Source organism: Mycteria americana, chromosome 8 (genome assembly GCF_035582795.1).
Source record: "Mycteria americana isolate JAX WOST 10 ecotype Jacksonville Zoo and Gardens chromosome 8, USCA_MyAme_1.0, whole genome shotgun sequence".
Lineage (NCBI taxonomy): Eukaryota > Metazoa > Chordata > Aves > Ciconiiformes > Ciconiidae > Mycteria > Mycteria americana.
In genome coordinates, this window is record NC_134372.1 from 44,564,333 (window position 1) to 44,587,448 (window position 23,116).

The following is a 23,116-nucleotide window of genomic DNA, read 5'->3' on the forward strand; positions in this document are numbered from 1 at the left end:
GCTTGCAAGATGTAAAGAACCAAAAATACATGTACCTAGTTCTTGTATGGCACATTAAGAAACACATTTGTATTACCTACTGTTGCAGAGCCTAATTTTTACCTGCTGCTTGTCTCTCTTCTTTTTGTCACTCCAGGATCTATCTCTTAGTCCAGCTGGTCTTCACATTGGGTAGAATTGGTCAGGTAGGTTGCCAATGTTGCAGCATTACGTTTCCAGCCAAAATTAAATTTCAGTGGCTCTTTTTGGAGATAAAATTAATCTCCAGCCTGTCTATGCAAGTCCTGTTTATTTTGAGTGTTGTTTTTTCAGATAAAATGATTGGTTTAGGTTTCCGTATAAAGAGTTATTGCAGGAAACTCAAGAATTTTATGTCCTTGTATTTCAAGGGTAGATGATTCCAAAGCATGCTCTGGTACTACAGGCTGTTACGCTCTCCAAATGCCAATTGATTTGGGTCACTCTCATTTGAAAAATCCCAATATAAAGCTCAGAAAAATCCATTAACTAATTTCAGAAGTAAAACTTGGAAGAAAAATGAGTAGATATGTGAAACGCGTACTCGGCAGTGAAGCAGTGGAAGTATGAGTTGGCGTGGTGTTTTCTGTATCTGGCTGTGTCATTATGTATTGTGGCTGTGGGCAAGTCAGTGGGCCAGTTCAGAAGCTGTGTAGGGTTTGCATGAATGCTTAGTTTAGGGTGTGAGTAGGAAAATAAGTAGGCATGGACTTTCTGAGGGGGTGGTTGGGTGTGAGCAGAGTCTGTGTGTGCTGAAGGATTTGTGCAGCCACAGAGAGAGGAGCGTTACCTGTTTTTTAGTTTTGCATGGAAGCTGTTTGGCTGACTCGTTATGAGTAGGACACTTGTAAATTACAGTGATGTGGCTTCCATCTAGTTATTTGGCAAATGGATTATCCATGCAGCTCAAAAATAGCAGCTTCAGCCAGGAGAGGTCGAAAGATGTGAAGGGGATGCAGAAACACGTGGAAGCGTTACTGGTGTCGTGGGTCCCATCTGCCTTTCTTGTCCATAGGCTAGCTTCTGCAAGTACAGAAAAAAAATAAATGCCTGTTTTGTGAATAAATTTTTCAGTCTGTGGGACCAGTAAGGCACTTAATTTTTGTGGTAGTTTGATTCTTGAAGTCTTTCCTCAACTGCTTAATGCCAAGTTGCTTGTAGCTCTCTGAGGGCAGTGGGGTCTGGGGTGGTTGTGTGAATTCCTGCAGAACTGCCTTATATGTACAGGTTTATCTAATCCCTCTGGGTGCCCCTGGAGCAAATCCTGTCATTTACAAAACACAGAAGTCTTCCTGCATATCTCTAACATCTTGTGGTATGTTCCTGAGCCTGAGAAAAGGAGGATTCCTCCGGAAGAGACTGCCATAGGACAAAGCGTGGTTTGGCTCAAAGTGATGTTGCTGTGAATCCCGGAGAAGTTAAATTCGAGCCAGATTAGCTCTTGATTTTCTCTTCTGTAACAAGTCAGCCAGAAGCCTGCACTTTTTTTTTAGCGCTTTTTGTCCTGGCAATTGCCCTAATGTAGATACAATTGTATTGCCCTAAATAAATAAATTTATTTAGTTTGTGAGCCTAGTGTAAATTATGGTGGCATAAGAGTGCTTTTACCAGAATAAACCATGCTTGCTCTAGTAAGTTTGGCATAAGTTGTAGCATATATCCACAAACCTTTTATAGGATAGATTCAGTCCAAGTATTCCTGGTATCCGCAACAGCAGCAGCAGATGTTCTCATCCGAACAGATCTGTCACTCTGGCATGAGTTGTTCCTGGCCAGCTGAAACTTGCAACTCCTAATATTTTGCTAGCTTACTGTCTGCTTGCCTGTATCTCAGGGAGCATGTGGGAACTACCTTAACAAAGAGGATATTTAAGCTCAAATTCATAGATGAACTTAATGTTGTTACACAGGGATCGTGCTGCTATATTATAAATTAAATTAAGACATTTTTGTTATCCCCGCAAGTTTTGCCTTTGGTTTTCACGCATCTGCGTGAACAGATTACAGATGGGTAGATGTATTCTATACTGTTCCACAAGGCTTTTCTAACTTAGGAATGGACCAGTAACCATATTTTAATCTTTTTCCAGATGAGCATAATATAGCTAAACAAAAATAAAAATGTAAAATTAAGTTAACGTTGTTTTCCATTTACTTGTAAATAACTGTGCTTCTTGTAAATTGGTTTTGGTCAGAAATAACCTGACAGCATTTGCATCTTCTCACTTGTGCTGTTCAACCTTCTGACATCCCTAAAACACTGCAGACCTTGTAGGACCCTTGCACAGCCACAAAACCGTAACCTCTCTGCCAGTGCCGAAATAGACTTCTGTGGAGATGTGGTGGGACGTGCCTCCTGTCAGTGAACTCCTGTCCTTTCCTCTGCGTGCTGGCACTTGGAGCATTTTGAGTTGTCTTGAAACCATGAGAAGGCAGTCTGCTGAGACATCGTCCTCGTGTAAGCGTGTCTGTGAGCATCCCTAGGTGCTGGTATGAAAAGTGGGATGGGACGTCCGTTCTGCAGTGTTAGACAATAAGTATCGTAGAGCAAGGTGAGGTAGAAACCAATGCGTCCCAGTAGCTTCTGCTGCTTATTTCCTGATACCTGTTTGGTTTCTATTGACATTTATAGAGAGCTTTTATAATGTTTTAAAACTTTCTCTGTTTGGGACTAGTACTGAAGTCATGAATACAAACTACTGAGGAAGCTGGGAGGTATTTGGTTGTCAAGATCCTGCGCTCCCAAGTTCTGGTTTAGCCGAATCGCGCTGTGCTCATGCCGGGTCTTGTTCCCTCTTCACTGGGCGTGCAGGGCAAGGTTGTGGTAACTGCTCTGTCAAGGAGGGATCTGAAGCCATGTGATCTTCAAGGTTTCTTAGGAGAAGTTTGTTTCTGGCAGTCTCCTGGGAACTTCACAGGCTGCCCTGGCAGTAGGAAGTCAAGAACAAATCAGGGCAGAATTTGCTTCTAGACTTTTAAAGCTGTTTTTTAAATTAGGCATAGTTTTTGGTTTTTTTTTTTAAATGAAACTAAAATGTCACCTGTGATGTTTTAGTGATAACTGAGTTGTAAAGTCTCTGTAACGTTGAGAAGCAATGAATCAAAGTAGTTGCCTTGTCCAGAACCTTTACCTGGCATAACTCGGGAGAAGTGCCTAAATGCGTGTTACGTTTGGATAAGTAGTTGAGGAGCAACAGTGATAAAGGTATGTTAAAAGCTTATGGTTTAAAAAGGGATTTAAAAATCACTATACCTTGATTCACTAGGCTTGAATGAGGAGTTGTTAATTATATTCCTGCTCCAACAAGCCCCTAAAGATGGCCTGAAGGGAGGAAGCAATAAGGCTCTTGCCCAGCTCAAAATAGTAAGAAGATACAGTTGGGCTGCTCCTACATGTCAGGCAAAGGGAGAACTGGAAATCGGAGCATCTTGTTTACGCAGGAGAACTTGAGATGAAATTTCTTGGCCTTTCTTTGTACCTGAAGACGCGCCTGATGTAAGAGGCAAGTTGGGGTGGAAGAAGGTGTGGCAGGATGAAGCTGCTTGGGATGTCTGGGTAATTTATACTCTGTAGGTTGCCTTTACACCTGCATTAATTGCCTTGTTTGGCAAAACTTTTCTTATTTTAATAACCTTTTCTTATCAATAATTTTTCTTGCACGCTTTAAAATGTATTCTGTGGCTGGAGCAGGGCTGTTCTGAAGGTGCTCATGTGTCTGGAGAAAGATCTGGAGTTGATGAGCCTGGACTTCTTGATTTGTGTTTTGGTTTTTGGTTTTTTTTTTTCTTTGAACCTGTTTTGTTTGCATTGGTCTCAGCTGCAGTTGCAAAGGGAACTTCCTCCTTGTGTGGACTGACAAATATGAAAAGTAACTAATGGTTTTAAAGAATGTTTCTTCACTCTCTGTTCAGACCTCTTATTTCATACACTGTACTAAGCTTTCTCTCTGTCCTGATACTGAGTACCAGCGTAGTGTTACCTAACATAGGGGAATCTCCAGTCTCCTATTTGTCTCCCGTATTATATCTATGCCGCTGCTTAATATTTCCAAGAAAACAAAAAAAATCACTGTTATGGGCAGCTCCGAAATTGCTTGTTGCCTATCAAGGAAATATGTTCTCAATACCCTGTAGTTAGTGGCTGGTTTATGTCCGTGGGTACGTTGGTTTACATCTCCTGAATGACTTTAAGCTGCCTAGTACAGCTCTTGTTATTGTTTATGGACACGGTTAGTACTCTGAATTGCAGGCTGTTGGCTCGTCCTTCGTGTGCTGGCGAAATCCATACTCCTTGTTCCTTTTTCCTCTTGGCTGTGTCATCACTTTCCATGAGAGTCTTGCAGATCTCCGTTTTCCAGCTCCTGGCATGTCTGGAGTCCTGGTGCCTTCCTCCGTTGGATTCCCAAAGAAACAACAGTGCTTGTCACATCTTCCAGCTGTCCCATGATACCACTCATGCACTTGTAACTTTGTCCATTCAGCTTCATAATTACCAGCGATTTATGAAAATCTTTCTCTGACTCTGGTGCTTATTTCTCCCATGGACTATAAGGATAAGTGAGGTATAAAAACCTGATTAAACCAAGTTTTCTCAGCAGGTTCACTGGTGTTTTCCAAATATGATTTTAGTAAGTCAGAGGAATGTTCGGATTATTAGAGACACATTACACAGCATAGCATTTCTTAAATATATTTAATAGTAAGTTTAACAGCATGAGTATGGTACTGTACTTGTTCCTTCTAAAAAAGTATTTTTAACAAGTTTAAAAGCAGAGTTAATTTGAAAGAAGATGTATTTTCAAGTAAGATACAGTTAATTTCTTGGTTTAAAACTGTATTCCAGAAATGTCTTCCTTTGCTTTTCCAAGGAAGTCCTAGTTCCAACTTGCTATCTAATAGGTATAACACTGCTGTTTAGTAGAAAGCTAAATTTTCAACTGATGTGGACTGGAAATCTCATTAATCGTCTCTTTAGTGAGTGAACTTGAGTGTTACCCGTAGCACAAAAATGGCATAAATATGATACAGATTTAGCTACTTAAGGAGATGCTTTGATGAGTGTTCCACATGAGCTAGCCTGCTGCCCATTGAGGAACAGGGATTAGATATTTTTTCCCCACCTTTTAAAAACAAAGAAAGACAAAAAACCCAAGCCCACCTTTCTATATCCAGTGGCAGGTATTTCCAATACGAGAAGGTACATAATAGATCTGTACTTCACGTGGGAAGAGCTGAACAGCCGACTGCTGAACCGGGCCTGCTCAGCTGCACGCATAGATGAGGCCGAGCTGTGCTTCATGCTGCGTACGAGGTGCGTGGCACGAACCATCGGTGCCCAACAGCCAGCTCACCTGCGTTGCTTGTGATTGACTTGTTTGTAAGCTCAGCTGGTACAGTTGGTTTTTTGTTTTCCAAGTTGGTTTAAAAAAAAAAAAAGCTAAAGTAAAATGAAGTGGCAGGTACTCAGTGCTGCTGAGAAGTTCCAAGTGTCCGTTCTTGGAGACTGTGTTCGTCAAGTGTGTGTTCTGTCTACTTAGGGCTAACTCGCGTGTTTAGGCAAGATGTGCTGGTTGAGGGTAGATTTCCAATTTAGATTACAGTCTAGCTCTGGATGAGCTCAGTGTAGTCAGAATAACTTCAGATTTTCAGGGAAAACAAGCTCTTCACTGACCGAAGCCCATGAGCCCTATACATGTCCCCTGTGCTGCTGCTGAAGGAATTGCTTTGTTCTCTTTCTGGGTGGGGGGATCTTCCATTTTACCCTGACTTAATCTTTCCAACAGATGAAAAAATTAAGTTATTCCTAGTTGTTGTTTGTCTTAAACCAAGCAAAGCAACTTCTGCAGGTTTTTGTGCTGAGCTGTTAGGTGGACTACTTTGCCTTGAGACCTGAAGTTGCAGTTACAGATAATCTGAAGAAGAGAGACATACGAGAGGCATAGCCAAGATCCTCTGAGAGCTGGCACCCTTTGCAGGGTGTGGTGAAGACTGTCTTTTATGTGTGCTGCTAAAGGCCAGGGTGCGACCTCAAAGAAAACCTTCTGATTTGGTTGCAAAGTATCTTTTAGAGGATGGCAGTGGGTGGAGTGAACTGCTGCATCATGGTTTTGTGTCTGACCTGTTTAATAATGTGATTATTAAGGTTTTTTGCATGCAGAAAGACCAGCTTTCATGGGAGAAAATGTTGCAGGGATAAAGGCAGACAAATGAAAAAACTTCACCATTAAAATGGTCAGTCCTCAGTAGAACTTAATTAGATTTAACATGGAAAGCTTGTACTAGGAAGACTCAAACCTACATAAAGAAGCCCAGATCAGGAGGAGACTAAATTGGCCTTATGTTTGCATCAAAAGCAGAATTTTTAAGTTTTCTCCTTACCAATGCAAAATCTCAAAGTACTTGCTTGCCATTTTTGGGACTGAGTCATCCCTGTGAGCATGTTTTAGGTTTGGTGCATGTCTTTGCTGGAAACATTTGTTGAAGGTATAACTTCATTTTAAAATGCTAATGCTCTCTGGAGAAGGCCAAAACACTGGTGCAGGTAAAGGATATATCATCAAAACCCAATTTCATTACTGTTTGGTTTGGAACAATGGCTTTGCTACTCTAAGACTAAGGTTTGCTAGTGTGGCAGTATTGGCAAAGCTTGTGCAGACTAGCTCTTACGGTTAATCTGGGGCAAAATCATCAATTTGGAAGGACAGCTCCTTTCAAAAAGTCAAGTGTTTCCCTCTTGTCTCCTGCAGTTTTGTTCCCAACACCCTGCTACAGCTGTGTAAGTAGGTCAGCGAGCTGCGTTGTTCACAGTGTGATGACGTGAGAGCAGGTAAAAGTTTTGTGTTGCAAAGCATCAAAATCAAAGCGTCTGTCTTTTGTTTCCCAGATTTTTCTATTGTTGTTCACTGTAAATATCATAAACCTGCTTGAGGTGAATGTGGTCTAGAGCATTCTCATTTACAAAGGCACAGTCTTTGCAGACACGTTTCCTTTACCCATTTAGGTACCAATATACCAGCGCTCTAAGGATTAAAGCATTCCAGGAGTTATACTGTTATTCTCTTTATAACTTATGTCACCATTGTAGAAATACATGGGTTATCTTTTCATAATAGCTCACAAATAAGGCAGAGGTTTTAAAGATAAAAGTATTCCCATGGAATTATGTCTGGCTCGGGAAAGCAAGCTTTATTGGTGGTGGCTGCATTACTTGTTTTGGTTTTCATTTTGTTTGTTGTTTTGTTTGTTTGTTTTTTTAAATTATTATTCCCTCTCCTGTAAACTGTCAACTGTAAAACATAAGAAAAACAAGTTTTCAGGCACATGGACCCTTTCTCAATGTGCTTCCCATGCATCTGAACTGTCCCATGGCAGGGCTCTCACGTGGACTTGGCTGTAAGGTTGGAAGTATGACTATGTGTTTTTGTTTTGTTCTTTTAAAATGAGCGGGAAGTTGGAAGATCCATCTTAATCTTAACAAGAACTGTGGAGAGTCTTAAAATTATCTGTTGGGGTTTTTTTTGTTAAATACTTGAATCTGTTTTATGCCATTAGATGTGAATTGTGACTCCTAGCAATATCAACATTTGTTCTTAAGCCCTTGTTTTCATTTTAATGATTTATCTTGCTTATATTGTTGCTTACCTATACAGAAGAGGTATTGAAATTTTTTTGCTCATTCTGCCTTATGTAGTGTCTTTTGAGATGACTCATTAGGATTGTATTCCTTAAGTGATGTGGAAGAGCAGATTCTAAATTTGTCACACAGACACACAACATCAATACACAACGTAAACCCAGTTGTTCTTATGCCACTTGCTCAAGGAGTAGTATGTGCCAAGCAGCCTTCCTGACAAGGTACAAGAGGTTGGGGTGGACATTATGCATTTATAGAACGCTATTTATGTTACTGGAAGCAATTTCAACTTACAATGACAATCTCCCTAATTAAAAAATGGAAACCATCCTTCTAAAACATGTATGGAGTCACGCTGCTCAAAATTAAATTACTTAAGAAAACAGGACGAAGAAGTTGCCTTGTTTTGTTTCCCCCAGCTCTGTATGCGTCTCAGCTGTGCTCTGCTCCCAGCTAATGGGTTTTCTGGTTGGCTGTGGGGGTTTTATTTCCTTCTAAATCTTGATGTTCTGGTCTTTCATCTGAATTAAGGAAGACCGAGGCAGCCTTTTCTGCTGTGGTTTGGCAACTTAAGAGTGCTTTTAAAGTAATTAGAAATGTTGTCTGGAGTAGGAAGCTCTCGCATGCATGTGTTGGAAGCAGCCATGCTGCGGCTGGGCACATCTCTGCACCTTGGGTGCTGATTGCCACTTCCAGCTTTCTGCCACAGAAATCATAGGCTGAATAAATCGCCATGGGGAAGAGCACGGTGGAAAGAAAGCATCCTTCTTCCCGGGGTACTGACGGATTGGAAAACCTCTACTTAAGCATAGCTAGAAATGTTTTTTCTAAAGTGAAATTTGATAGAGGACCAGGGTTAAGTATTTCACAATGTGCTGTCTGCTCTGTCTTTCTGAACTGGGGAACAAACGTGTTTGGAAACTTTCTCGTTCTGTCTGTTGCACGTGTTATGACAATGGTGCCCAGACCTCAGTTTGCTGGCAAGTCTGGGTGCAGGTAACAGCTGATGCTGGGTGATGCAGGAGGAGGCATGGCTCCTTGCCCTCTGCTTACATACCTACTACTTTTGTCTCCTCCTTCAGCTTTCTTTCCACCTTAGACTCACAATTTTCTATCTTAAACTTTTCCAGCCCCAGACCTGGTTATAGTATGTCCTTGTATTGGTTTTTTTCCTCCCCTCTTCCCAGCAGCCGGTATCTGTCCTGCAGCACTTGACATGAGCAATGAGCACCTCCAGCTGCCATTTGGGAATGGTTCTCGTGTCACAGCTCAGAAATCGTTGTACCAAAATAAATAACCTAGTAGTTTATTAACTAACAAATTAAAGTTGTGTGGCAGATGGATAACTACTGCTTCTCAGAAAAGATGACAGGAACAAAGCTTAGTTTGAACTGGGATGCATTTGCATAAGGTGAATATTTGCCCACATACAAGTATCTATAACCTTGAAATCAATCGATTTGTTCTCAAGGTTATTTTTCTGCTTTGAGTTTGTGTTTTGGGCTTCGATCAGTGGTTGGTTTGTTTCTTTTCAGGTTAACAACTGTCGATGCCTTAAAAAAGTACACAGTAATTAGAACATCTAGCCTGATAAGACCCAAAAACTCTGAACAACACTTTCTTGTTACTAGGAGGCATCGGTGTGAAGTCCACGCAAGAGGTGATTTAGCTTGGGTGTGTACAGGTGATGCTAAGATGAAAGTTAGTGATAAGTAGCGCTAGTCCTTGCCCTAATCTCTCCATTAGTGCTGGCATGCAACATGTTTATTTTACATGCCTTGCATCTGTTTTAAGCCCCACAATGTGTTGGATTACCTAGGTTCTGTGTAGATACCGCTGTGTATTTGACCATGCCAGCTACTCATAGGTACCTGATACGTATGAAATACAGATGCCACCTGACTGTCTCTCTTTTTCTGGTGAAGGAAGCCAGATGCTGCAAGCCTTGATACATTTTTATGTTAAATTAAAAGAAAACACAGCTTCATCCCAGGAAACAAGATGCAGCTTTCATTACAAACCAAGAAAACCAAAACTTGAGCATAGTTGGTATAATTAAAATTGAAGTAGTTTGGATAGGCTTGAAAATGTGTAAAGAAGCCTTGATACTGGGTTAGAGTTGCAAATGCGTGATACTCTGTATGTGCTCTTTCATTCATTTGGAATTGTAGGCATGAAAAATGCACATGCCATGTGGGCGAGGATGGCGCGAGTTGAAGCACGTTGTACGAGATTGCTTGAGCTGTATATTCAGTTTAGAAGTTTTCAGCTGACAAATTGCAAATCAATGTCTCCTATTGCAGCACGTGCTTTCTTGGCAACCACATAGACTGTTAGAGAACAGGCTTAATTTTCTAACCTCCTTTCAGGTGTTAGGAAAGAAACAATTTCCTAATCCATGTTATATTGTTGTTGTTATTTGTTTTATAACTTGTGCTAGGTGCTGTACAAACACAGAGAGAAGCAGCTTAGCTTCAGACCTTGTACAGTCGTGCGTACGCATCAGACTAGCGTTGTCCCAGAGCGTTCTGCTTGCTGGCAATGGGTCTCTTGCAGCGTAGAAAAGCGATGTCAAAACAAGACCACAAATATGATTAACTTCAGGGCTAAAATTACCAGCCTTATTCACTCTTAAAAATAGCTCCTTGTAGACTAGGATTTTATTTGATGTGAGTTTGATCTTATTTTGTGAGAAACTAATTTATTCTGATATGAGTAAGTGAAGCAGAATCTGCCCTTAGCTAAGTCCTATTTGTGTATTTACTTCGTGTAAGCGTGGATAGCAGAAGACTGCAACAAACTGGATGCTTTCAGCTTAGCAAAGCCACAGGTTTTCACATTAAGAAACTAATTCTATCTAAGAATATATTCAAATTAATATAAAAATGTTTTTATAGGCTTTTATTTAAATGTGCTGTGATATAGATGTATATACACACAGAGAGGCAGCGAAACAAGTTTTCTGGTCTTTATAGAATGTGTGCTTGGTTGCCTAAAGCATGGAAAAAAGATGTTCAAAATGATATTTTATTAGCTCTTGTGGCTCTTTTCACTAGACTGGTGGACACTGCTCCCTTTTGAACACTTAAAGTTGTCTTTCCTGGAAAAAGTGTTTGTACTAACAGATGATGGAAAGCAAAGCTGTCTGCTGTATTATTATTGTTGTTGTTGTTATTATTTTCTCATCTTTTTCTCCCAGTTCCCCTCCATTCTATTCAAAGGCACATCAAACTGTTCCTGCTATTTTTAAAGAAATTGCTCCGAAGTGAAGCGTCCACTGATGTAGATGAATATTTAAAGCTCAGCTGAGCAGCACATGGGCTGTTTCCTACAACTGTGAGCGCACAGTTCGGTTACAGCCAGGCATAGCATTAGGCTGATAACATCATAAGCTACACAAAATGGTAATGCAATGCAAATATTTGTGCTGCCAGTGTATATTCTGATCACATCTGCTCACTGTAATGACTTTTTTTTTTTAAAAGTCTCTTTTGTTTTGGGGTTTTTTTCTACCTTTTATCAAAGCAAATTCTTGTGTTTCATCTGTCAGCAGAGCTGCTGTTCTGTTTGAAGTTCTGAGTGAAGTTCTTGAATGCTTGTGATGAATCAGCTGGGAAAAAATTACTTTGGCTCTTTGATGCCATGGGTAGTTTGCAAGGCTAACGTATTTGTTCAGTTTGGAAATGTGATGAGCAATATTAGAGACCATACATGCTAATCCTTTTCATGCTAATTCAAGAAAGACAATTTTCACATCATATCGTGAGGTTTTAACATCTCTGTTATAGCTCAAGTAATCCATAGCTAGCATTTGTTTCTTCAGAAAACTGAGAGCAAGCAGTGCCCAGGTTGTGAGCTTTTTTTTGTCTTTTCTCCTCTCTTAGAACAAAATTGAATTATAATCCTCCAAAGGATGATGGCTCAACATACAAGATTGAACTTGAAGGGATATCTGTTGATATCATGAAAGAGATACTAGATTACATCTTCAGTGGGCAGGTATGGTATTAAAAAGAAAACTAAACAGAAATTGAACTATTTGGCAAAATAACCTAGGTTTTAACACTGCTGTCCTGAAAGATAAAACTATCGAGGTTTAAAGCTTTGTGATAAAACTTCCGCAAAGCGATGTATCACGCTGGGGCTGTGTGTGTGAAGTAGAGGCAATAGGCTCTGCAGGAGTTGTCTCCGCTCTTCTTGCGCAGTGGTGGAGGACTCTAAAAGACTCCGTGTCAAATGCTGGTATTAAAATTTGTGGCTGCCTTCAGTAACCTGCAGTCTTTGACAGCTGTAAAAGAGAGCTGGTTTGATAGCAATAGAGATTGAGACCCCATCACTGAACGTTGCAGTACATCAGGCATTCTCCCTTATTGACCTCGTGCCCACCTCTCCAGCCTCTTGTTGCCGACAGCATGCCCCTTCAGGTCTTTGTGCCAGTAGCCTTAGCAGGAATTAAAGTTGGTGTGTCCAGTTTATTCAGAACCAGATTGAGATTGCTGAACGAGTTTAACTTTCAGCAGAAAAAGAAAAGGCAGATGTGACTTGAAATTCTCTTCTGGACATGCATTTTGAAAAATTATTTATTTATTGCAGCAAAATTCATTTTAGGTTCCCAGATTAGATGAGCAATTTTATGGTTACTTCAGGCACAAAATTTTGCTTGACACCTTCTGTCGAGCAAATGCCTTTCCATCCCTGTGTTAATTTGTAAACGTGTAGTAGTCATATCAATTTCTCATTATTTTTACACTAGCATTAATACTCCATTTTTCAGCCACTGAGAATGAGTGTAATGAATGCGGACATGTCATAAATCAAATGAGTGATAGTAGCTATAACTTCTAAATTAATTCTTGCAGATCAGGCTAAATGAAGAAACTATCCAAGATGTGGTACAGGCAGCTGATCTCCTGCTGCTTACAGACTTAAAAACTCTCTGCTGTGAGTTTTTAGAAGGTTGCATAGCTGCTGAGAACTGTATTGGTATTCGGGACTTTGCACTGCACTATTGTTTGCATCATGTTCACTACCTTGCCTCAGAGTATCTGGAAACTCACTTTCGAGATGTCAGCAGCACAGAGGAATTCTTGGAACTGACTCCTCAAAAACTGAAAGAAGTGCTGTCGATGGAAAAGCTCAATGTTGGAAATGAAAGATACGTCTTTGAAGCGGTGATTAGGTGGATTTCTCATGATTCAGAATCGAGAAAGGTCAGGACATCCAAATGTTTATATTTTGAACGTTGCCCAAATTGGTGTGTTTATTCTAATCGGTGGGAACTTAAAATAGATACATTTCCTTCGGGGCTAATCTTGCACTTACAGAATTAGTTGAATTTTGCCTGAAATGCAGACAATGGGATTGCAGTAAAAGGGTGGCAGCTGTGTTGAGGATGTATCATCTGCTGTCTTTATTATTTAATAGGCATTAAGGAAAAAAAGTACCTTTTTAGTATTTGATGATATAGTCCTGTTTTTGTAGAGAGAAAGCACATTTTGAAGACTTGATGCATTTTCTTAATGACATTTTGTTGTAGATTTTGTTATTACTTCCAAATATCAAAAATACTTTTTCAAGTTTTCGATAAATATAGAAGCATCTGTATGTACGAGTGCCTTAATGCTGTTCTGTAAAGTTTGGGGGATTTTCTGGCATTTATCTCTTTCTGTAGGTTCACATGAAGGATGTCATGTCAGCAGTGTGGGTTTCAGGCTTAGATGCAGCGTATTTACGGGAGCAGATGATGAGCGAACCACTGGTACGGGAAATCGTCAAAGAATGCAACAATATTCCCCTCACGCCGCCCCAGCAGGGAGAGGCGATGCTGGCCTCCTTCAAGCCCCGGGGTTACTCGGAGTGTATAGTGACTGTTGGTGGAGAAGAACGAGTGTAAGTATGAAGGGGTGTCGCAGGTTGTCACGTCTGGTAAGATACAAGCATCTAGCATTCATGGCACATCTGAAAACACAATGTGGAGAGAATATGTGCGCCTAATGGGCTTATTACTCTAGCATTTGAGTTTGTTTTTAAGTCGATCAGACACACCTAAAATACCTTTGTGAATGATTCAGCAATAAATAGTTATTTTGTGATAATTTTCTGCCATTTAACATGTAGTAGACTTAGAGTAGGACATGGTGTTTGTTCAGTAAATGTTGGCTGGTGGTTTTGGTTTGGTTTTTTTTTTGTTACCTTTTTTTTTTTTAACAGAGTAGACTTTATTCAAAATAAGCACAGAACGTTGGAGAAACACTTTTCTAATGACCTGAAAAGCATCTATAATCTATCTTAAAAATAATGAACATGTGCTTTAATGGTTTTGTTTATAATAGCTGTAGTTCCAAAAAAAAGTCATTATTGGTGCATCTGAGATGCCAGGTGAAAACTCCTGTTCCACACAATGATCCCTTTCTTTTCTTGAGTACCCCCTGCAGTAGAGGGGAGGGTTTTGTCCTGTTTAAATAAGTTTAGCACTTAGATGTTTGGTCTTTACAGAATTGTAATAAAATACTTAATATTTTGCACATCAGTTTGTGGATTGCTTTACTCCGACATTACTAATACTCCCTATCAGTTCTTTTTAGTTTGTTCAAAGTTCCTTCACAAAAAAATGTTACAGGCAGATACAGTACGAATGAAGTGCATCTGTTTTTTATGTCTCCAGTCTGTACAAAACTCAGTTTACACACGTTTGGTTTGGGGGTCTTCTCCTTACCAGGGAAATGCCACGCTTTATGAATATATATTAAAACATGAACAAGCAAGCTTCGGACACAAGTTGCTAGCAGTGAACTCCTAAAACTCTTGTCTTGTCTTTCTGTTTTTGTTTGTTCCCTCCCCACCCTGTGTTCAGATCACGGAAACCAACCTCAGTGATGCGGTGTATGTGTCCTCTTTATGATCCCAATAGACAGCTCTGGATTGAACTTGCTCCTATGAGTATTCCAAGGATCAATCATGGAGTATTGTCAGCAGGTAAAGGGGAACTTTGTATTTGTAAAGTCAATATTATGAAAACTTACCAGTGCCTCAAAATCTGAGATACAGCTTATAATAATATTTTTTTCTTTAAGATTGACTGCACTGGGGTTATTTCATGCTTCCCCTTTGTCTGCCCAGAACATTGCTTGATTCTGTGAAAATCCCTGTCATCTGAGTGTCTTAAAATCACTATTCCCGCAACACTTTGTGGGAATCTGCTACATCTGTCTCTCCAGGAGTATTTTACGTTTTAAGTAAATTCTAGTTGCTGCATCACTGAATATGTTGAAGAGTATCTGCAGGGGTAGACTTGAGTCCAGGTATAAATATGTGCTTTACCTTCTCCAGTTCAGAGTTTGACCTGTGTCTGGTCTGAATCTTTTAGCGAATTCCAGGATACAACTCACCAGTCATGTTGTCTTGCTCAGTGTACAGGTGTGAGTCCCGTTTTTAAGATCATGTTACATTTTGTTTTACAGAAGGATTTTTATTTGTGCTTGGTGGTCAGGATGAAAACAAGGGAACGCTAAGCTCTGGAGAGAAATATGATCCAGATACCAATTCATGGAGTTCCTTACCACCAATGAATGAGGCAAGATCACTAACTGTTGGGATTTAAGTTTTCACTTTGGCAAAATGTTCCTTTTCTTCTGCAAAATTTGATTCTGAATCTCCAGTCACTTGCATCTTACACATTCAAAATCATGCTACAGCCTGACTTCTGTTTATATCTTGTTGTTATACTTGTGGTCTGATACTGACTGCCAGATCTGGAAAAAGTAAACAAATAGTGAAGAGCTAGCTGTAAAGATGAACTACGCAATTTCAGGAATTTCATAATGAATCAGTCATATAGTATACTTAATGTTCTGTGTATACTGGCCTTCTAAAACAAGAGAACTCTTAAATGGACAAAGAGATCGGACTGTGCAGAAAAGATGGACAAGGACTGGCCAACATACAGAGCTTGGCTTGCACAGACATATTTAGGTTTGGTTTGAGTTAATGCTTCCTTCTTCATATTTGCATTCCATCAAAAAGTAACAGTTTATTATTTGTAAACATATATCCTCAATACACCTGTGTTTTTATCTTCTTAAATCAGCATAGGGTGTTTATTAAGAAATTGTTTGCCACAGGATTTTCCTCATTACAGTCTCCGGTTGGCAAAGGCCTGTAGTTCTGGCCACATTTGTAGTTATAGTAAGCAGGAAACTTAATGCATCATGAGTAAGACTTTACGATATATTATATTTCCTGTTTACTGTGAGACTGAGGGTAGCTGTGCTCCTACATACAAAATAGAAGAGCTGCCTTTGCACAGATAATGGGTCCGAGTTTTGCTGCTGTAGAGACCTGAAAGCAACAGCTTCATCGTGTAGACCACTACTATGCAACCTGAAATACGGCCAAGCTCTGTTCTCAGATTTCTGTGCCGTCTCTTTGGCTTTTGCTCCGTTGTCTTTTTTGAATACCCTTTGTTTTGTTTAGTTGAATACATTAATAATCTTAGTCTGGAGTTGAGGACTTCACCATTTAAAAACAAAACAAAACAAAAACCAGGCATAATACCAATATCACTTTGCAGGCAGATATGCTAAAAAAAAGATTGTTTTGATTTATTCACAATGGCAGTTATGTTTTAGAATGTTGATTTTATTGATACTCCTTAGGCACGACACAATTTTGGTGTGGTAGAGATTGATGGAATTCTGTATATTCTGGGAGGTGAGGACGGTGAAAGGGAGCTAATCTCTATGGAGAGCTATGATATTTATAGCCGGACCTGGACCAAGCAGCCGGACTTGACCATGGTTAGAAAGGTAAGAACTGCATCGTATGTTATCGCATTACTTACTGTTAAATAGTTAATGCCAACAGAGAGAGAGAGAGAGAGAGAGAGAGAGAGAGAGAGATATCAATCAACCTTTTGCTTCAAGTAGAAGCTGTAACAAATAGTCTCAAAATGAAATGAGGGAGAGCAGCTTCTTTATTTATATACCAAAACAAAACTGTGGCTGATAATTTTTATGCACAGCATTGTTTGACATGCGGTACAGGCAACCCAAATACATACATGTGTGTATGTCTATATAGTTAGTTTTGAGCTCTCGATACTGTGCATTTGTGTGTAATTTTAGATGTACTTTTTTCTTTTTTTCCACAAGATTGGCTGCTATGCAGCTATGAAGAAGAAAATCTATGCAATGGGTGGAGGCTCCTACGGAAAACTCTTTGAATCTGTTGAGTGTTATGACCCTAGGACTCAGCAGTGGACAGCAATCTGTCCTCTGAAAGAGAGAAGGTGAGTGAAAATGGAAGGGGGGAACTAGATTGCTGTGTACAACCTTTTTTAACACTCTGATGAGAGGAAGTTGTCCTTTCTCTGATGAATCCCTGAGACGGCTGTCAGAGGCCCTATGAATTTCACCATGTCTTTCTGAATCATGGTAGCCTGTAGTTAACGTGGCTGAGTAAAGATAAGCATCCAAGCAATAAATATGAATTTTGTAGAAATATACTCCCGATGTTACAATTAATACTACCCTGATGCAAAATGAAAATTGTAGTTCAATTGGAACTTCAGATTTTGACCAGATATAAATACTTTGCTGTTTTGTTCTTTTATGTGGTCTGAATTAAGTGCTTACAATCCATATTGATGACTCATCTAATTTTGTTGAACATATAACGGGGGGTGTGTGTATATAAATAATTTGAAAAAAGTTTAAAAATGGAGAAAGTTCAGAGGGTTATATGAAATAGTTTTGATATGTTTCTTTCTTTTTTTTTCTTTTTTTTTCTTTTTTTTTTTTTTTTTTAATTTGGTTTCTCAGATTTGGGGCAGTGGCCTGTGGAGTTGCCTCTGAGCTTTATGTATTTGGTGGGGTCAGGAGTCGTGATGACAGTCAAGCCAGTGAGATGGTGACGTGCAAATCTGAATTTTATCATGATGAGTTTAAAAGGTAACTAGCTGCAGCTGTAAACAGAAAATACTTGCCTTACACACTCACCTGTCTGTTCCCCCCCCCCCCCCTTGCTCCAGCACTTCAAAGCATATTAGATCTTTGCCATGCATCTCTGTTACTTATTTTACCTTTTATGATCCAGTATGGCTGTTACCAAAAGTCCATCTGCTTCAGTGGCTTGTTCCTCTAAGATACCAAGCCTAAAGCCCTGGGCCACCATGTCAGTCTTGAGTGCTCCTGAACAGGAGAAACACCTTGATCATACAGGTAGTTTGCCTGGTTCTTCCCCCACACTCTGCAATTTCCCCAAGTGCAGGGTACCGCTGCCCCCCACCCGTACTCACGCCCTAGGCTCCTTGTGAGTGGTCATGGAGGAGTGTAAGTATGTACAGGGATGCTTCTCCATGATCCAGTCCTGTCTCCAAGGATTTGCAGCTTAGGGATTTCCAAGCGAGAGATAAGAAACTTCATGCATTTTTATTCCAAGCATTTATAGCCCATTGCTTTTTGAACCCGTGTTGGCCTTTGCCGTAGGAAAGACACTATGGATGCTATACATTCTACAGCCACCTCGACACACCGTGCTTGGCTAATCTCCTTTTGTTTGTTTTGAATCTGCTTCTGATTACTTCATTTGTTCTCTCTTGGCTCTGGTATTGGAATCCACCTTACCACATGTGATAAATATTCAAAATGTTTCATTAGACAGAATTTTGTGTATAGTCACCTTATTTTCCAGTCATAACTGACAAGCTTTGGTTCCTCTAGTGGTTTTTTTTCCTTACATATAACTATAAATTGGATGATTCTCTTTTTTATAAACTAAATTGAAATAAGACTTTGTGGTCAGATGTTTCGAGGCTTATGGACAGGGGAAGAGATTAATATGTCTGTATTACAAGTCAAGACTGATTTATGATGTGACCTGTATGAAAGCACACAAAAATAGAATAGTAGATGTAAGTTCATTATATAATTTTCTTGCAAGATGTAGATGTAAAGAGACTTTAATTTCTGTATGAAGAGGTCTTCTGTGTTGTTCAAAGTGATGTCCAAACTAGCTGTAATCAAATGAAGCTGGAGAAAAAACACTCTTTAAAGTGGTTATAGGAAGCAGACAGATAAGAAAGGCTATTGCTACTGATGCTCTCTAGGGTTTTCTAGCCCTATAGGAGTGTGGGGAAATGCTAAAAGCTGATAAACTTTTTGGCAAGAAGTCTTTGAAAGGGAAAGAATACTGGAACGAAGTGCTCCCTTGTCTCCTGCTTGCTATTTTTAGTTGATTTGCCTGAAATATTTCCAGGCTGATTCTGTTCTTCAAAAGGTGGTATATAATAGCTCATGATTCCTCACCAGCGACTGTAAACCTGTTTCACTGGTTGATACAGATTGAGCTTTCACTGAGTTTGAAAAATCTCGGAGGTTCCAGCTCTAGGTGCTGCAGGTGAGTCCTTGGTGCCACCTGCTGACTGCAGCACAGACGCCTGCCCGGCAGCATTTCTAACACGCGTATTTGTGCCTTTGCTTGGTGGCATCCCAGAAGTGTTACAGGATTTAAGTAAAATGATAATAAAAATCCAGTTGCTTCAGATTTTGTTGTAGCACCCTGTATGTTGTGTGCCTGGCAGGAGGGCAGTGCTGGCACAGAGGAAGGTGAGGCAGCAGCAAGTAATCCGAGTCTGGAGCTGCTGGAGGAGGCATGCGTTGAGGGCTGCTGAGATATTCAGACTTTGCCTTTCTGCTCTGCCACTGCACAGAATTTGAGCTTAGAAATTTAACTCGGCATAAATTTGTGCTTGTGCTGCAGGCGGTTCACAGGTTGAGTGTTTTCCTTTGGAAACAGGGCCAGCGAAGACCAGGACGATGGCCACTTCTGCTTGTAGTGCTGCCAGCTGGGGTTTGTGCCTCTGCTCTCGGTTTTGGAAGGCCCCCGCTTCCAGCCCCAGGAGGCAGAAGGGGTGTTACTGGCCAGAAGAGGGTGCAGTGTTACTGCATTATGTTCTAGCACTCCAGCTCCTGGGGTCTAACAGGTACCCCGAATTTTGGGACCCTCGGAGCGCTGTGCGGGATGGATGCCTTTCGGGGTGGCTGTGGCAGTGACTGTGAGACCTGAGCAGTTGTACCTATGTGGAAAAGAGAGAAGCTAGCTGTAAAGGGACTCCCCTTCAAAATGCAGTTAGCAAATATTTCTGCCTGCCAAATACTGAGACAAAATACTTTGTCTGGTACTCTTCTTTGAAGTAAGATTGAATCTGGAAAATTATCATAATTTCATTGTAATGGTGTTTCACAAATATCAAATTAATACCAAATGAAAGCAAGTTGAGTCTCTGGAAAACATGAGGGTATTATTTCCCAGGCTGATTCAGAAATAGCAGAAAATAAATCTAAATCACTTTATTTTGAGTGAAGGGTGAAAGCTTAAATAATACGCTTCTTTAAATCTGTGAAAACTTTATGATAAATACTGATGTGCGTGTTTGATTAGTTAAGCAGTTCCACTTGCACTGGGTATCGTATGCTCTGCTGTGCATCATTACTCAAGAGCAAAGCATAAGTGCTGCTATAGATTCTACCACAGGTGGACAATATCTCTCTCTCAGTTCCTTAGTGCTTAGTTAATGTGATATGTACAAAGACTGATTCTTCACCTTAAATGTTATGCAGTCGCTACAAGGTGATTAATTTATAATTGATAAGTGCATTCATTTCCTCAGCAATAGTTTCTGAAACAAATACAGGTAATTAGTCCCTTCAAACCAGCAGCTTCAAAAAGTCATCACGAAGGATACAAGCACCTTCAGACTCCACAGCACATATTCTTTTTGTAGTGACAGTGAAGGAATAATACTGGAACTGTCAAAGCTGAAGTATCACATTGACAGTATATGTATTGACAGAAGTCCCAAAGTGTTGGGTTAAGAGAGATTTGTGGAAAGGAGGCATATGTTTGCAAAATCATTTAGCAGCAGTGGGTCAAAAGCACAACGTATAAATTCTAGCAGTCTCAAGCCAAAACTAGAAGTGTTTTTTTTAATGGTTACATATTGCATACTTCATAATGAGCTACAAACTTTTCCAGCTGTTTATAAGTGCAGAACTCCATCATGTTCACTTTCTTTTTGAATGGAAAGAATTTCTTGTACTGTGAGTTCAGCTGTCTGATATTGTTGGTTTACAGGTACGTGCAGCAATGCACACGTGTGTGATCTGCATCATTTTTCATGTGCCTCAGCGCTCATTGCCTGAGAATACAGGATCCATGAGGATCTGGATTTACTTAGTGTATATGTCTCAGTATATACTTACATCAGTGTATAAACATATTAATTCGTATAAACCAGCATAATTCTGGCTTGAATTGGTTTAAAGGACTGAAGTTTAACTTGTTTAATATTGCTTACTTTGACAGTAACTTACTCCAGAATAACTCGCAGTGCATAGTTGTTCAGAGTTGTTATTCTTAACCATGACGCAGACTTTTCTAAAGACTAGGAATATGCTGAGATCTTCACACTACCAAAGAAATAAAACATTGAGACTCCTGTTAAGCTATACTGTATAAACAAGTAATAAAATAAATGAAGTGAGACAGAATAGTAGCATACACATGAAATGTGGACAGGATAATGTAGAAAATAATTCTCATATTTGAAGTACTTCTGTAACTGAGATTTTTCAACTACTAAATATTTTGTCAGCCTGTCTTTATAGTCATATGCATGAGTGACTTTAAGTGAACTGAGAATAGAAAATATGTACGTCAGACTGGAGGTTCTTCAGGATGTAGTTGGGGGGTTTTTTTGGTGTTTGTTTTTTTGTTTTTTTTTTTTTTTTTTTTTTCAAAGGCTATAGATTGAACTCTGTGTGCATTGTATCCTGTTTTTTAAAATATCAATCAAGCTAAAAATAGATTTAAAAAAATGTGAAAATGGGACATGGAGATGTAAGGGTATCCTTCGCTCAATGATCCAGTGTTGGCCTACTCCATAAAAAGCAGGAAATCTTAACTACATATTAAAGACCTTGATGGGTCAGTCTTTCCTTCTACCAGAGTTCATCATTTATAACATGCCTTTTTGCATCACGTAGGGGTGTGGAGAATTGGATGATGTCTATACACACTGTTTTTTTTGTTTTGGTGTTGTTTTTTCTTTTCAGTGTGGATGTTCAGAAATATTTAAGAGAGCACAAATTGGCTTTAGGATTCTTTGCAAGAGCTGCTGGTGGAGCTCTGTCCTTGAGTATAGCCGCTGCTGCCTTTCACTCGTGGTCTGTAAGTGGGGTAGGCTTTCTTCCTGCTTGTCAGGAGCTCCTGGTTCAAAAGCAATAACAAAATTTGCAGGTATTGAGGGGGATAAAAGTGAGAGATACTTGTTCAGAAGCAATACTTGGTAAAAACTCCTTAAAAATACCCTTTTTGCTGCTGGAACATCATAAAAATAAGGAAATGCTTTCAGCGGTGTGTAAGTAGTGAACTAAATGCTCTTCTTGTAACATAGTATGTGTAATTAGGAAGATTCTCCCATTCAGTGTGCAGGAATTTCATTAAAAGAAAGTGCTTTATGCAAATGTAATGAGAAAACTAACTGGCTGACTGATAGTGCTGTCAGATGAGAGGAACAGGGAGAAGACTTTCATTCATTTGTAGGCATCCTTTCACAGCTGGTGTGAGCTTGAGGTGACGTGTCTGGAATATGTTGGTTCTGTATCGCATCTCTATTTACTTCCCACTTGGAAATAAAAGAGTTACCATCCTGCTTATTAATTACAGCAGTGTGGATGGATTTTTTTTGTTGCTTATATCACTTTAAGACTGAAAAAAATCAGGGTTCCTTCTCCTTTTTTTAATTTGAGTGGAAGCGTATTTCAGTTTCAGAGCAGTCCTTTCCGTCTATGGTTTCAGAGGTACATGCCTTCTCCCCTGCTACTCTCGGACTGGGGTTGAGCGGAGCCATCCCAGGGAAGTACACAAGAGTTATGTTCCAGGGAGTGTTTTCAAATTCCTGAAGATTGTGAATTTTTTGTCATGGTGTTTTTTCCATACTGTTCAAACAGCAGGCACAACCCACATTAAGCTGGAGCTTTGTCAAGTTCTGATGAAACGTGACCCCATGCCCTTCCTGTCTTTGTTCCTTCCTAGTTTTAAGCACTAAAGCTGCTGTAAGCATTCCTGAAAAGTTGTGCCTGTTTTTTAAAGTATGTGCATTGAGAATGAATTTTCACAAGCAACTACAGATGCTTTAATATTGTCCTTTCTTGATGTGCAGTAGGAAAATGCTTGGGTCCCGCACTGTTGTGGGTTTTTTATTTAAACCCTGAAACCTTGAATATCTAGTGCAGACAAACCCCTGAAGTTCACATGTTTTCCAAGCTCAAACTCCATCAGAAGCTAGACTAAACTCATCTAGCTTCGTTTTTTTTCCCCTTCTTTAATATGGTCCTATATTTACTATTTAAAAAAAAAAAAACAAACCTGCAGTCTTCCTCCTGCATTTCTCTGCCACTTATTCAG

General features: G+C 39.8%; 1 protein-coding gene across 2 annotated transcripts in view; it reads left to right on the forward strand.

Moving 5' to 3' along the window:
• GAN (gigaxonin) overlaps nt 1-23,116 on the forward strand; it is a 31,395-nt gene that overhangs the window by 2,672 nt on the left and 5,607 nt on the right. For both annotated transcript variants that reach the window (XM_075510889.1, XM_075510888.1), the window contains exons 2-9: nt 11,536-11,650; nt 12,511-12,861; nt 13,323-13,540; nt 14,505-14,626; nt 15,112-15,233; nt 16,315-16,455; nt 16,801-16,937; nt 17,470-17,598. In XM_075510889.1, the coding sequence (XP_075367004.1) occupies nt 11,536-11,650; nt 12,511-12,861; nt 13,323-13,540; nt 14,505-14,626; nt 15,112-15,233; nt 16,315-16,455; nt 16,801-16,937; nt 17,470-17,598 (1,335 nt within the window). The remainder of the gene's footprint in view (nt 1-11,535; nt 11,651-12,510; nt 12,862-13,322; nt 13,541-14,504; nt 14,627-15,111; nt 15,234-16,314; nt 16,456-16,800; nt 16,938-17,469; nt 17,599-23,116) is intronic.